We start from the raw sequence: 15852 nt of genomic DNA on the forward strand, positions 1-15852 counted from the left end.
GTTCACAAATCTGTCTACATGTACTGTATGCTAGTAAGCATTTCTCCTTTGCCCAAATAGCCCATTCACCTCAGAGCTGTATATTATTAGGCAACACACAGACACAAACACAATACAGTCAAACGACACACTTTAGAGTGGTCTTTTATTGTGGAGGACCTAAGGCACACACACCTGTGCAATAATCATACTGTCAAAGAGCATTGTGTTGTTCAATGCAGCATTTTGAGTTTAATGTAATATAATGATAAGGGGCGGCCTCGGCCTTCCTGGGTGGAGTTTGCATGTTCTCCCCGTGCTTCGTGGGTTTTCTCCAGGTGCTCCGGTTTCCTCCCACATTCCAAAAACATGCATGGCAGGTTGATTGGACACTCCAAAATTGTCCATAGGTGTGATTGTGAGTATGGTTGTTCGTCTCTGTGTGCCCTGCAATTGACTGGCAACCAGTTCAGGGTGTACCCTGCCTACTGCCCGAAGCCAGCTGGGATAGGCTCCAGCGACCCTTGTGAGGACAAGCGGTAAAAAGAAAATGGATGGATGGGTAATGATTAGGGGAGACTGGGGCTAGTTGTATCATGGGTAAGTTGTCACATTGCAATTTTCTTCTCCACCAGAGGGCGCAACGAAAAAGTGGAACACTAGTTTTCTTCGTATAAATCAGGGGTATCAAACTCATATTAGGACAGGGGCCGCATGGAGGAATATATATTACCAAGTGGGCCGGATCGGTAAAATAATGGTATATCTTAAAAACAATTGCCGTCAATTATATGCAGATTTTCGCTCTTTGTGGGCCAGACCTAAATTATGGAGTTCAACTGTAATCATATTGTTCCAAAAATTAACACGAATGCAAATGGAACGCGGCAACACTTTGCCTGTATGAGTTCCGGACATGTTAAAGCTACCTGTTTTGCATATATATTGTTCCCAGAATGCATTGTGTGTCGCAGTTAATGAAGTTATAAGGACGTTAATCCTTGTCATATGTATTTGTGTTACCAGTAATTGAATTTATGTTATATTTAACACGTTTATGTCGGTCTATAATTTTTTTAATGTTTTTTTTTTTTAAACAAACCATAACTTTAGTAAATAATGACATCCTGGACGATTCTGTGTACAAGTTGCATTGCTCATCTGAGGACTGCTTGTGAAATTATGAATTTATGTGTTTTGATTGTGGCCAGCTAATTAATTCGTCCGACATTAAAAAAAAAGTTTTTTTTAAACTTTACAAAATCGTCTCTCTGGCCCTATGTTTGACACCCCGGTATAACCGGACAAGGGTTGTGTACTAAGAATTGAATAGCACATTGTGAGCTGACATGAATGCCAGTTATCTGTTTTTCACAACCCAAAGTAAAGTTTTTCAACTTCATATATTTTGAAACAGACGTTGTACATAGACAAATTCTAGCAGCAAATCATGTGGACTCGTTAGAGGAGAGATTCAGGAATCTTGCCATGCCTCAGTAACAACCCTGTTTTAAGCTAACTTTAAACTAGAGCAACAATTAGCCAACATGGTAGTTTGGGGTAACTTGTCTCAGTCATTTTGGGGTTTGTTGTCACATATGCAAAGAATGGGCCAATGAAAAATGCACCTCTGGCAACTCTGTTTACGTATGCCAGAATTGTTCTTCAGATGATGAGTCTGAAGAGTGAGGAAATTTGTTTGCCATGTTTTGTTTCATAAAAAAATCTATTTTAAAAAAAGGGTTTCTAGTTGTTGGAACTACAGTATGCTCACATGTCAGAATTGGTTTAAGTTTCATGATTGAATCATCCATCAAAATGCAAAAAAAAAAAAAATGTAATCTCAAATTTCCTGTTTAAGGAAAGCAAAACAGGCATTTGAGGCTGAGAGCTATGACCTACATGCCGACAGTTCTTCTGGACTTTAATCCATTTCATATTTTATGTTGAAGTTTGGTCAATTACTCTGGTAATTTTTTAAGACCAATGATAAACAATTTCTCTGGCTGTAAAAAAAATAAAAAAATAAAAAAGGAGAATAAGGATAATTTTTTCTTTGTTTTATTAGTTACAAAATGCAGTGTGACCCCATATAGTGTGACAATTTACCCATTGGCGGGGCAACATGTCACATGTTCACGTTCTTTATTTGATGGCTTATAACTGGTATGAAAATGACATGAATACAAAAAATATACCTAAGACTTTGGTCTTTCATCTGGTATACATTTTGTTTATATATGATGTATTAATTCCAAGAAATTTGTAAAATTATAAAAAGTGATACAATTAGCCCCGGTCTTCCCCATGTAGGCTATGTGTTCAAAAATACTAAAGACACAATGTTCAGCAAATTCTATTTGTAAAATGATGGCACAAGTCTTGTAAAATACAAGGGGGCGGGGTGTTGGGGGGTAATCTGGATTTGAATGTGAAACTGCATGTCCAAGCAGCAAATGAATGACACTTTTCCACATCCAATATGGCGTCGTCGTCAACGTATGATTCTGTGCTAAGGCGACATCTATATTTCTATGAAAAATGCGCTCATACCGGAAGTCGCTGTCGGCATTCTAGCATTGTGTGTACTGTGTTCACGTTTGCGTTGCTCACTGGACTGGCTTTTTGGTAAGACAAATCTTTAAACTAGCATGTGTTGTCTTGGAAGTTAATATTGCGTTGAGTGCTTGTAGTTCTTGTCAATGCGTGCCGGAACTCTACACTTGGTTTATAAACATACGCTTAACGCGAACATGTCGTGAGTCTTACAAATTAATGTTGTCTTTCTCTTAAGAGTTGCATTGTGACTATATAAAAGGAGGTTTGAACAACAGAGTGGTATAACATGACAGATACAAGTGATAGTGTCATGAAAACAACAACATCGTTTTAGCCTTTAGCTTCATATCCTGGTTTGGTTCCCGCCATACTGTTGCTGGGCGTGATGCTGGGGCGGAAGTGGACGTTCATAGTCGCCCAGCTACTACTGCGCATGCGTGATAACAGGGTCATAGTTATGCTGTTAGGTAAATATCAGTGAACATATATCAGTGGGTAAAATGAATAGGTTGTGGTCCACTTAAACACTTAAAAGTGTCCTACATTTTTTGGTCTTACTTAAGCATTATTTTCCCTTTAGAACAGAGATAAACTGTTTAAACATTTGACAGTACAATTAAATTCGATATCTAGCTTACAGTTTTTTCTTACAATTTTTTTTAAAATTATTGTTATTGCTAATAATTACAACTTTTAAAACTGTTGCAATAAGACATATTCCCATAATTGAAATACATTTAAGATACAATTATGTCTGTCATCTTTTATTAAAAAAAATAGAAAAGTCGAGTGTACTGTATAATACTCCCAAGTCATCATCAGGGTGTGAAATTCTTGTATTTTTTTACACAATGTAATATATATTCGAATTATATTGCATTTTAATGAGCTTCTTATGTCACAAAATGTGTCATTAAGCGCAAGTGTTTTTGGCCCTACAGTCTGTAACAGTTGGTCTTATTTAAATAATACCACCCTTACGCCAAGTTTTTCCACCCATGACTTGGCAGCTACCTGGGCGAAGATCCACCATTTTCCCTCGCAGGCCAGTGACGGACTACACAGCACCGCTATTATGTCCAAGTCAAAAGCTAAACAGACCTGCCATGTTGTTGGATGCTTAGATCGTCACACATCATTACATCGCCTCCCGGCCAGAGAGGACGTCAGGGCAAAGTGGATTCTTTTTATTTACAATGGAAACATCCCGCCTTCTGTCAGCAAAAATCTTGTCGTCTGTGCCAACCACTTTGCGTTTGACTGCTTTAGCAACCTCGGTCAGTATAAAGCTGGACTGGCGATGAGACTGTTCATAAAAGATGGATCGGTACCAACTGTCCGTGGCAAAGATACAGAAGAGGGAACTGTAAGTATTCAAAAATAAATGTTTCTTTACTTAAGACGTTTACCGTAGGTAACACTTCCAGCTAACAAGGATGAACTAATCAGTGTTACTTTCCATATCACCTACAAAAATGTTAATTTTAGTGTTGTAGCTTGTCATATGTGACTGAATTTCAATAAATCTATTTGGATTTAACAGCTAATTGAGATAATGGATTTAAAGGTTATAGACTTCAAAGAGGAAGGCTTTCATACCACATCCTTCTGCATCTTATCTGTAGTCAATGTTACAATAGGTTGTTACGGTGCAGAAAGAAAATGTGTTCTCCGGAACAATTTGCAATGCGTTTGTTACTGTTATGTAGCTGCTAGTGTGACAAAGCTTCACCTGAACAAATTGAGCATACATTGTCTGCAGTAATCACCAATACACTCGTTTTCGTCTTGTAGTTACCTGGAGTAAGATGCGTAAGTGGTAACTCACTCTTTTTCATTAATAGAGGCGTCAATCATGCTAATGTTGTTACACAAATTCTTAATCAAATTCAAGTGGTATTATTGTCATGAAATCATACAATTAACTATATGATAATATGCCAAAGCATATTATCATACAGCTTCTAGGGATGCACGATATATATATTTTTTCCAAGCCAAAACTGATCATTTTCTAGGGCAATGGCTAGCTCAGTGTGTTGAGCACCCGCACCGTGTGTAGAGGCTCATCCTCGGAGCAGGCGACCCCGGATCAATTCCCGGACTTTGCTGTCCTTTCCTGCAGGTCATTCCCTCTCTCTCCCCCATTTTCCCTGTCAATTATTGAGCTATCCTATCAATTAAAGGCTAAAAGCCACACACACACACACAAAAAGATCATTTTCTGCTTGTCAAAACTGATACCAATAACTAAATTATTGTCTTTTTTTTATTTATTTTTTAAATTGAGAGTTAACAGCAGTTTGTGCACACCTGCAGGGAAGAAATACTCAAATATTTGTGCTAACCAAAAATGACAATTAAAACATTAAATTAATTTTTGCTAAATACACTAGGGAGAAATAACAAAATAGTGGTTGAAAGTACAATGTTAAGGCATTTACTAATAACCAAGTAATGTAATAAGTGAGGTAAAATCGGGATAGGACTAGATAAGCAGTTGCTTCATCCTATTCCATTTCAAACAGTAATTATTTTTCTTTTGTAAATGGGTTTCTTTGTTAGTCATTATTATTATTTATGGAGAACAAAAACAGTTATATTTCATACTTGTTTTGTGGAATAACTTGGTTAAATGTCTCTGTTTGTTTTTTAGCATGATTGTCAAACTATGCTCCTTTGTTTTATTGTCATTTTAAATGTTCGAAGTAAAAGTAAAAAAATCAAAAGCAGTCAGTATTCAGTAGATGGAGCGCTTGGTTTGCTCATTGAGAAGTCTTACACAATCAACGCTGTTTGTTGTGAGTGACGGTGAGAAAGCTCAGTGGAGAGTTTGACAGGCTGTATTCAATAGAGCACATGATTTGTCCAACCAATTGTATGGATCTTGCTTCATTGGAATTTCATCTTTGTTCATGTTTTTTTATTTTTTTATTAATTTCATAGAATTTGTCGCTATGATGACATAATTCTTAATATTGGCCCAATAATTATTGACTTATTTATCGTGCATCCCTAATATAATTGCTTGTCAGATAATTAAAAAAAAACTCAATAAATGTTTTTTCTGTTTGAGTTCTTACATAAAGGCATATTGATATGAAAACAGATGCATAAATAGTTACCTACTGTCTTTGGTGTGTAGGCAACAAAGTCTGCACTGGCGGCTGTGGTACATCATGTGGCCTGCCAGACAGATCCCCCAGCTACACGCAGAGTTGGCACGCAGCTTTCCATGCAAACACTCCAACGTAACTTCAAAAGTACAGGTTTGTTAACATCAAGTTTGTGCGCTGTGATTGTATATGTCTACCAGCTGCTGCACCCCCCCCCCCCCCCCCCCCCCCCACACACAAAAACACAAACAAACAAGAATTCTTTCAATTGTAGGATTTTACCATTCTAATAATTTTGTTTTGTTTTGTTTTTAAATCTACGGGTCACTGGAATCACTGTTCCACATAGAAGTGGGCGTTAGAACATCAACTGTTGCTTCCGTAAGACCATGTAAAAGAGCTTGCTTGGAACTGGATGAGGATGAGGAGAACCCACTAGAGGGCAGCTCTTCTATGGACGTTACAGACCCGCTAAATCCTGCCTCTGAGGACCCTGTCGCTGTTTTGACTCAGTCAACAAATGCAACGTGAGTTAATAACCTCGCTATTTGCTTGATTACTATTGGATTTCTTGATTTAAGCTCTAGCATTATGGAAGTTATTTGTTTTTTTATTTTAAAACTTTGTTGTTCTGATAGGCTGGAGTCTTCTGGTCCTGTCCATAAGATGGCAGCATATATTGTCCACAAAAGTTGCCTTCTGGAGCTGTTTGAGGTGTGCCCTGTGTGTCAGCGGGTTACTGATGTGCAGACAAGAAGCAGAGGCACATTCCTTTCTGTAGAACAGCAGTGCCCGCGCTGTCTGTACAGCAGAAAATGGAATAGTCAGCCAATTATTGGAGACACACCTGTGGGAAACCTGCAGCTTTCAGCTGCGGTGTACACTACAGGTTCATCTTTCTTCAAACTCAAAAAGGTAATGGATAAAGACTTGGGCTGTGATTGGAATCTCTCCGTATCCACTATATAGTTATTAGTGAGTTTGCCATTTTGTTGTGCGGTTTAAAGGGGATGTATCTTGGTATTTTAAGCCCTTCCACAGTTACAGTAATTTCTGGACTACAAGCCGCTACTTTTTTCACTTGCATTCAACCCTGCAGCGAATACCAAGGTGCGGCTTATCCATCAGATAACAAGGGGGCGCACTATAAAGAGCGTCAGGCAGAGCAAAACAAACCAAGTGAACCCAAATAGAGTAGGAGAGACAGAACAAGAGTGATACAATTTGCACCCTCATTATGGAAAATAAAGTAGCGGGAACCCGGTGCAGTAACATTAAAAACACCTGCGGCTTACATTCGGGTGCGGCTTATATGTGTAGTATTCCCCAAATTTAGCTATCGCGGCTTATAGTCAGGTGCGCCTCGTAGTCCAGAAATTACTGTAACTATAGGCATATAATGATTGAATCTTACCTTTGACACCATGGCGCTGTAATTTTTTAATGAATTATTGGGTATTTTGCTGGCTATGTTTCTAACGCGGAAGGATAACCCCGCCTCTCCCCATGTGGTTACCGTGCCCCTCTCGTCCTAAGGCTGCTGCGCCCACAAAACTCTGGTTGATTTGCGTTTGAGCACTCCTCTGAGTGGCCACACACGAATGGCTAGCCCTTGCAGTACAACCGCATCTTCTTTAACTCTTTCGCTGCCACTGACGTTTAAAGACGTCAAGTAAAAACCTACGGAGGGCTGCCAATGACGTCAAAAGACGTCATCCAATTTTTATATATATATTTTTTGAAACGGGTGGGGGGAAGCCTTCCGCATCTGTGGTGAAAGTTTCAATTAGGTCTATTGTGCCTAAGGACTATTTTTGGCCCCTAGAGGGCAGCGCTGACTGTCTTTTGACAAGATCGGGTGGGCGTCAGTAGAGGCGGAGCTAGAGCGTCGAGCAGGAGATCAGAATGGAAAACAAAGGAAAAATGGCGACCGGTTGCGAGGAGCTCACGCCCGAGCCGTTTTTTTCAAAGACCAAAAGCATCGACCAACGCTAAAAGAGCACATTGATGACAACGATGATCATCATCGATGATGATGATGAGGGTGATGACTCCGTGGATGGAAAGCATTGACGCGGCATTAGGAGACGTGGGGGGGGGGGTGTGTGGCTAGATGGCTGAGGAGGAAGTGGTGCCCGTTTGCAAAGCAGCTCTGCACTTACAAGACGAAAGGCATCGGCCAACGTTAAAAGAGCACATTGATGACGACGATGATCATCATCGATGATGATGATGGTGAATCCGAGCTTGACGGCGAAATTGGAACCGCTGACGCGGCGGCTATGACGGCGTCATAAACGCGCAGCACAACCGAGCACGCACAGGCGGACGTTCGATCGGACGACGGAGAGTGCCCCGAGTCCAATGCATATTCATCAGAGGAGTGTGTACAGTCTGCTACTTGCTATTTATTCCCCGCAAAAAAAGGCGGTCAAGAAAGTGTAACGTTTGCACGCGAAACGGACAAAGTGAAAGTAAACTGTTGTGCAAGTCCAGCGGCGTCTCCTTGCACGCAGGAGAGCGTTACAAAAAGAAAAACTGTATTTGAAACATCCACATAATTGTAAGTAGTACCACAGTTGCACACATTTGTAAGTAGTTTGTGAAATTGTTTTGTCAAATTGTTACACTGTTGAATGGAAATAAACGTATTTTGCAATCAAAAAACACTTTTTCATTGTTGGTGAAAGCGTTTTACAGAAGTAAAGCACTATTTAGGTGTTTGTGGCATCATTCATGGACAAAAAGAAGTGTAGAATTCACTAGAGTGCATGAAATAACATTGTTTCACAAAAAGCTCTTTTTCTCCGTTTTTTGTTTCAAAACAGAGAATTTTGGTGAAAGTAACCATTTTCTATTGTTGATTACTGAAGAACGGAATAAGGTAGAAACAAACTTTTTTTTCTGATGAAAGATGAGAGTCCAATCTTTCATTTGATAGTATGTGTGTTTCCACAGTCCAAACACAACATTTTCTGTGGACCTTGAAAGATCAGTCAAAATGCTTAAATCGGCTGGCACTGGGAACAACCCGTTTCTGAAAACGTCTGGCAGTGAAAGAGTTAAATGTGGAAATTGGATGGATTTTCAATTCTTCAATAAACATTTGAAACAAAACGGCTCCTTTGCCACAAGAAATCGTAGTGGATGAGGAGGGGGGGAGGGGGAAACACCCTTGAGTGGAATGCAAACCCTAAACCTTCTGCTTACAGGGTGAGTGCGCTAACCACTACACCATTCAATCAGTCAGGTTGTGACAGTGCAGAAACTTTACTTATAGTTTAAACAAGTGTCAACTACTACTGATTTTTTCTGGGAATTTAAGATGGCCATTTGTTATTGCACTTTGGCATTGCAAATGTGAAGGATAATTGATTGCTTTGAATTTGTTTTGGACAGAACGTTTACTGGTAAAAGCTACTTTTATCACTGTCCTCCGAGCATGGAGGTCACAGAGAAAGTGTGTGCGTGTTGAGCCCGCATATGAGGTGCGGGGGTGGGCCTGCACCTGATGATGTCATAGAGTAAGCACTGCTCGTTTTCTTGGGTTGGGAGGGGCTGGTGCTTGGAAAGCAGAATGACCTAGAATTTCTCATAGAGGGGCGAATGGAGAAAAACACCACTTTGATGAGGTTTTTGGTAAGGAATTAGCATTTTAACATGGCTAAAAGTTCCAAAAAGTTGATCTTTCACATTGCTGTCCCTTTAAAGTTGTCTTTATTAGTGTCTTGATTATAAAGTAGTGATCAAGTCGTCATGATGACTATCTATCTATATATATATATATATATATATATATATATATATATATATATATATATATATTTTATATTTGATTACAGGCTGCTGTTTTACTATTGATATTATTATGTATCAGTCCTGTTACTGCATCTCCTCTAGCCTCACGATCCACAAAGTGACGGCGAACTAACATTACATGCGGTATATCTGGTCGCGGCATGACATTTTTTTTCCAACATATTTTTAATACATTTTCTTGAAAACTTCTTGGGTGGTGGCCAGTTTACTTGGGTGGCCGCCCAAACACTGTGGGAAACACTGGATCTACATCGTATGTCTTCATGAACTCAGATTGAGAGGATGGTCAATTTAACAAGGAGCAATTTATTAGAAAGAGTTAGTGAGGATTTAATTCGGTAGAGAGAGCCTAATCTGCTTTTAATATATTTGACTTGTGTGAGTGAATTCTCTTGCCAGATGCCTGTTTGTTTGAAGCAAGTGATGAATTGAAGAGCGAAGCCATAATGAGACAAAATGTTTCTGCGATGCTCAGTTTGTGGGAGGTTTTTGTCCAAGGTCATACATTTAGTTTTGCTCATGTTCAGTGATGACTGTAGACTGGACTCATCTGAAGTGCAAGACTAGGCAGTATAGAGGTAGGAGCTACAAATTCAAATAATTTTGTTGTCGGTCAACAAATAAGCCAAGAGAATTACCGATAGCATGGGTTATATTGTTGATGTGAATATTGAAAAGTGTTGGACCAAATATGGAACTCTGCGGGACACCTTGGGCCTCTTGCGTGAAAATTCAATCCAAAAATCTCTTTATACTGATTAGGGAGTAGGGAATGAGCGGATGATTCGAAACACAACCTTGTAGTACAAAATTACAGTAATCGTATCATTTACAGTATAACGTGCTTATTTTGACCTCAGATTTTCCAGGTAATGCAGCTAAAGATGTTTCCGTATGACACCTTTCGACGGCACACAAGGATGTACATAGAACCTGCTGTCATACACAAATGGAACACGGTGCAGGCTGGCATGCTGCAGCACCTTAGTCAACAGCACAATGTCATCGTAGGTGGTGACTTACTCCTCATGTCCGACTCACCAGGTAAGCAATACTTGGTGGTGGTTACGAGTCTTACGACCCAAGATCGGACTATGTGATGTCTAAAACGTCATTTTTGTGTGTATTTTTGAAGGTCCTTCTGCCAAGTTTGGCAGCTACTCAATGATGGATCTCAGCAGCAACACTATTGTTGATGTGCAGTTGCTTCAGGTGAGGAAGACCATGTGGTGGGAAATGTTGTTATTGTTTTTTCAACTTATTTTCTCTTTTTGTTTTCCAATCAGAGCAATGAAGTAGGTGGAAGCAAGCACATGGAGAAGGAGGGTCTGAAGAGGAGCCTTAATGTCTTGGAAGAGCGAGGTGTGACTCTGCAAAGTGTTGTCACAGATTGTCACCCTGAGATTGAGAAATTTCTGGAGGAGGCCAACATCACTCATTATTATGATGTCTGGCATATGGAAAAAGGTATTTGTCCTGCTTATGTCGAAGAGGGTAAATGCATCATGCTCTAATAACCGTGCTAGCGTGTCCATACACAACGCTAGTTGCAAAATGACTTATTTGTCCCATCATGAGTCCATTTTCTGTTCGAGTGGTATTTCATGACCAAAATATTTTGATTTTATTAGGCCTGTCCAAGAAACTGGAGAAAATTGCACAGAAAAAAGAATGTGAGAAACTGAGCAAGTGGCTTTGCAGCATAAAGAACCACATTTACTGGACAGCAGCTTCTTCTCCATTTGGGCCCGAAAGAGTGACAAAGTGGACTTCAATCCTGAATCACGTTCAAAACATCCACACCAGTGAAGATCCGGTTTTCCCTCAGTGTTTGCATCCACAAAACAGCCAGACACGCAAGAGCAAGTGGTTGACAGCAGGTAAACATTTGTCTTCAAAATAATAGCAATACAACATTTACATAACTAACTAGATTACTCACTGTTTTTAGGCAAAATGATATTACTACATGACAAATAGTCTTTAGTAGGTGTAGAATAAAATTGAAAATTCAAATTAGGGAGTTTCTAATCCATTTTCAAATTCCATAGAAAATGTGTTGGGTGAACAATGTTATGAAATGAATGCAGAGGAATTGTGGACTGAGCGGAATAGCTGTACAAACGTTGCTCGACTCCATGCAACACACGTTGAAGCAGTTTCCAGAATCAGTGGTTAAAAAAATTAATTTAGGGATGACAGGAATGCTAAATCCTAGAGATTTTTTTTCAATCTATACTGTAAATATTTGGGTTTGTCAAGAAAATGTAGCCACTGTTGTTTTGAGAGCAGCCTGCTATTCATTTATTCAATTCTGTAATAAAAAAAAGTATATATTTTCCCTATGTTTAGATTTTGATTAAAATATAATGTGCTGATTGAGGACTCGAAACACAATACATACACAATAAAACGTGCACGTTGTGCTTGTTTTCCTTTTTCACTCTAAATTATGTTATTAAATCATGCTAAGTATTTTTATTTTTATTTTTTTTCTTGCCAGGAACACCAGCCTTCTGCAGACTGGAAAAAGTGTTGACAAGTGAACGAGTTCTGAAAGATGTGCAAAAGTTGAGCCCCCACTACCAAACATCGTCCCTGGAGGCCTTTCACAACGTCATTCTGCGGTTTGCACCCAAGAATGTCTTCTTTCCTTTTCTTGGAATGTTATGCAGGTAAGCTGAAGTTTAATAAGTCTGCATGTTCTCATACTTTGGAAGGGGAAATTAGAATACTGTGGGAGAACTTTATTCATTTCAGTACTTCGAAAAGTGACATTTCTATGCTGTAGAAATTCACTGAACAGCTTGAACTGTTTTTTTTTTTAAATGACATTTTATTACAGTTTACAGCTAATGAAAATCCAAATTTGACCATGTCAAGAAAGATAACAGAATAAACAATCAAAAATTATTTTTGAATACAAACATTTATTTCTCATTACTATTTACATTGTAGATTCTCACTGAAGGCATTAAAACTAAGAATGGACACATGTGGAGTTATGTACTAAAAAAAAGGTGAAATAACTGAAAACATGTTTTAGATCATAGTTCCTTCAAAATAGTCACCATTTGCTCTGATTACTGCTTTGCACACTATTGGCATTCTCACCTCTGGGAACTCCTTCAATACTGTGGGAAAACCATTTCAGGTGACTACTCTTAAAGCTCATCGAGGGAATGCTAAGAGTGTGCAAAAAAAAAGAAAAGATAATCATCAGAGCAAAGAGTGACTATTTTGAAGAAACTAGATTATAAAACACGTTTTCAATGATTTCACCTTTCCAAGTGCATAGCTCCACATCTGTTAATTCATAGTTTCGATCCCTTCAGTGAGAATCTACAATGTAAATAGTCAAGAGAATAAAGAAAATGCATTGCATAAGGTGTGTCCAAACTTTTGGCCTGTATTTTATATACACACTCACAATCTCCATCTTGTCTTAACGATGATTTTGTTTTTTTTGTCTTCCCAAGACTCTATTTGGCAGCATTGCATTTCAATGAAAATGCTGGGTGCCCTCAAACAACTTCAGCTAATGAGGAAGGACAATTCACAGCTGAACCAGGTAAAAGAGAGCCATTCTTATCCAAGTTAAAACTTTTTCAATTTAGAGGGTGTGGGTACTACATTTCTTTATTTAATGTGAAAATGGCTGTCATACAAGTGAAAAAGAGACACTATAAATGATTGTTCAAATGGCCTAATAGACATAATCATTCAATGTAGGTTAAAAAAAAAACACACACACGACAACACCACAGGGTTAATTAATGCACATTTTCAAATATGTTGATCTTTTCTGCTTTTCAGATTATGTGGAGGAGCTGTTAGACCTCATTTTTGATAAGGTGTTCCCAGATCCCACCCCATACTTGGATGAGGTCCTAAAGATCCCCATTCCAGACAGCCTGTCAGCCATTTGATGGAGCTGATACCCGGGAAGTCTTGCGGGTCAACCTTCAACATGTCTGATTGAATTCTTCATTCTGTCCAAGGCCATCGGAGAATTCTGTTTGTGTCTGTAGAACAGCAAAGGCAGGAATTCCCAGCATGATTCGCCAACCTGACATCTGGTTGCAAACCTCCTATCAGCAACGTCTGATGGACCCATATACCCTCTTTAATTATTATTATTTTTTTAGTAAAATTCAATATTACTGTTTTCTTTTTAGTGTTGTTTCTGTGAGAGCATTGTTCATGTAGTGTATTAACTGTATATGTGATGAAAGTGTTTTGTGTGCTTGTACATTGTATTTGTGTAGATTTTACATGTGGCAGAGCCACAAACTTTTAAATTATAGCCAGTAATTATCACCGTGTGGACCAAAATAAGAAACAATCATCAGTTAATAAATAGTCATCTGGGGGGCAAAAAATTGCAATACATGTAATGCAAAATTTGTATTTTTTGATTAATCGTTGTAATATCAACTTTAAAAATATAAAAATTCACCAAAAAGTTTTTATGCTTGAAGGGCATGGATTTTGAAGCATGTCGGAAAACGGAAAATGCACATTTTGGCTATGGAAACAGCTTTTGCAAATAAGCGACTACGTGATCGGATATACGTCGCATGTTTTGACCGGATACTGTCTCACATGTACGTTTGTAGTCACAAATAAATGGCGGAAGATAAAGAAAGATATGTTTGGGGAGACGAAGAAACACAATTCTTTTTAGAATTAATTAAAAAAAAAAAAAACATTAATGCAATTTTAGATCATTTTGTGTCTTGTGGCAGAAAAACACACACATATATATATATATATATATCACTATTCTGAAAAGTGTGACTGATGGAAATGGCCATAAGTCGCATGTCCGTTTTGCATTTTCACAAAATTCGCTGACAAATCCTGAAACATATAGATGGAAACCTGGCTATAATTACTATATGGGTGAGGAAAACACTCTTGAATTTTCCATACACAACAACTTGGTAAGACAACTCTATTGCCTGGGTCCAGCACTCCAAATCTTCAAACGACAAATTGGCGATAGGCAGCGTACCTAAATTGCCTATTGCTTTCTCCAAGCTCTTGGGATTCCTCCTCACGGGTCTTACTATTGAAGTTCTAACGACATACAAAATAGAGCAAAATGTGACAATTGAAATGCTGTTTATGTACTGACAGAACATATAACTACTACGAAGCAAAAACGAATGTAAATGGAAGTTTACTTGTTGTGCCAAAGTAAATACCCTCGGAAAAAATGGTATCCCCTGCGCTTGGATCTTATAACTTTTAAATGTTCCTAAACTTAACCTTAAACTTCAAACATGTGGAAGAAAACCGAAAAACATTAACATTTATCAGTCGTTTGAGCTTTTTCTATGTATGCTGAAATTTGGTCATTGAACGCACGACAGTCCATTGCAGAATGCGAGCGTGTTCTTGCTTTTCTTTTATTTATCAACGATAAATATGATTTTTCTTCTTACAAAACCTTGTTTCTAAAACTCAAAAACACACACGTCTTCTTCATGTGTTTATTGAAAAACATGCATAAACGCGGCAGGGTATAACATTTTTTTGCGGAGTAACTACTTTGGCACAACAACATAAAGCTAACTTGAACGTTAGCATGACATTAACATAACATTAGATCCTATAGCTAGTTGTAGACACTCTGAATATTAGCATAGCTACATGAGCATTTGAAGCGTTTTTTAGTAACTGTAGATAGTTACCATAGAAGAGTCTGACATGTTAGAGGCAACAACAAAAAAAGTTGTAGCTGCAGCAACGAGTCAGACCACTGCTTGAAACAAATACACGAGATTCCAGCGGAAGTTTACAGAGAAGGCGTTTCCTGCGTAAAAAGCAGGGAAGAGGGGTTGTAATGCATATGCATGCGCACTATTGAGAAAACCACAAACAGCCGTTGGGCAGAATCCTCTACCTTTTTGTTTTTTTGTTTTGTTTTATTGTTTCCCACTATTCAAGCACAGTTTTCATGTTGACACTTTGCACCATGTTACAGGTACTTGTATTAAATGCTCTTTTTTTTAGGGATAAAGCCTCTGCCTCGCTTTTTGATGATCATTCGTGCCTAGTTCTTACTATTGATTGATTGAGTTTATTTCGAAAATGCAGAACAAAAAAAAGAAAGAATATACCAAGTCTGCAATATGCTGTAACGGTGTCCTTCCTGTACAAAAGGCATATACTCCACACATACAGCCAAAAAATGCTTACACACACCACTGTCTGGTATACCATACATACCATTGATTCTGAACACACGCAGTAAACAATTGTTCAGCCCTGTACAAACAATTGTACCCCCCCTCCCTAAAAACAAAACAATTGTACACGCTGTCCACCTGTTCCCCTTGCCCATACACCGTATGGATATATAATATAGAAT

At 38.5% G+C, this 15852-nt stretch overlaps 1 protein-coding gene across 1 annotated transcript; it reads left to right on the forward strand.

Moving 5' to 3' along the window:
- The first annotated feature begins 2558 nt into the window (after positions 1–2558).
- On the forward strand, positions 2559–13941 carry LOC144049968 (uncharacterized). Its single transcript, XM_077562740.1, has 13 exons — positions 2559–2607; positions 3549–3714; positions 3808–3904; positions 5684–5807; positions 6004–6181; positions 6293–6569; positions 10334–10517; positions 10609–10685; positions 10760–10940; positions 11105–11353; positions 11977–12148; positions 12953–13044; positions 13290–13941. The coding sequence occupies exons 2-13, from the start codon at positions 3614–3616 to the stop codon at positions 13400–13402; spliced, it is 1845 nt and encodes a 614-aa protein (XP_077418866.1). The 5' UTR covers positions 2559–2607; positions 3549–3613; the 3' UTR covers positions 13403–13941.
- The last annotated feature ends 1911 nt before the right edge of the window (positions 13942–15852 follow it).

This window comes from Vanacampus margaritifer, chromosome 4 (assembly GCF_051991255.1).
Source record: "Vanacampus margaritifer isolate UIUO_Vmar chromosome 4, RoL_Vmar_1.0, whole genome shotgun sequence".
In the NCBI taxonomy this organism is placed as follows: Eukaryota; Metazoa; Chordata; class Actinopteri; order Syngnathiformes; family Syngnathidae; genus Vanacampus; species Vanacampus margaritifer.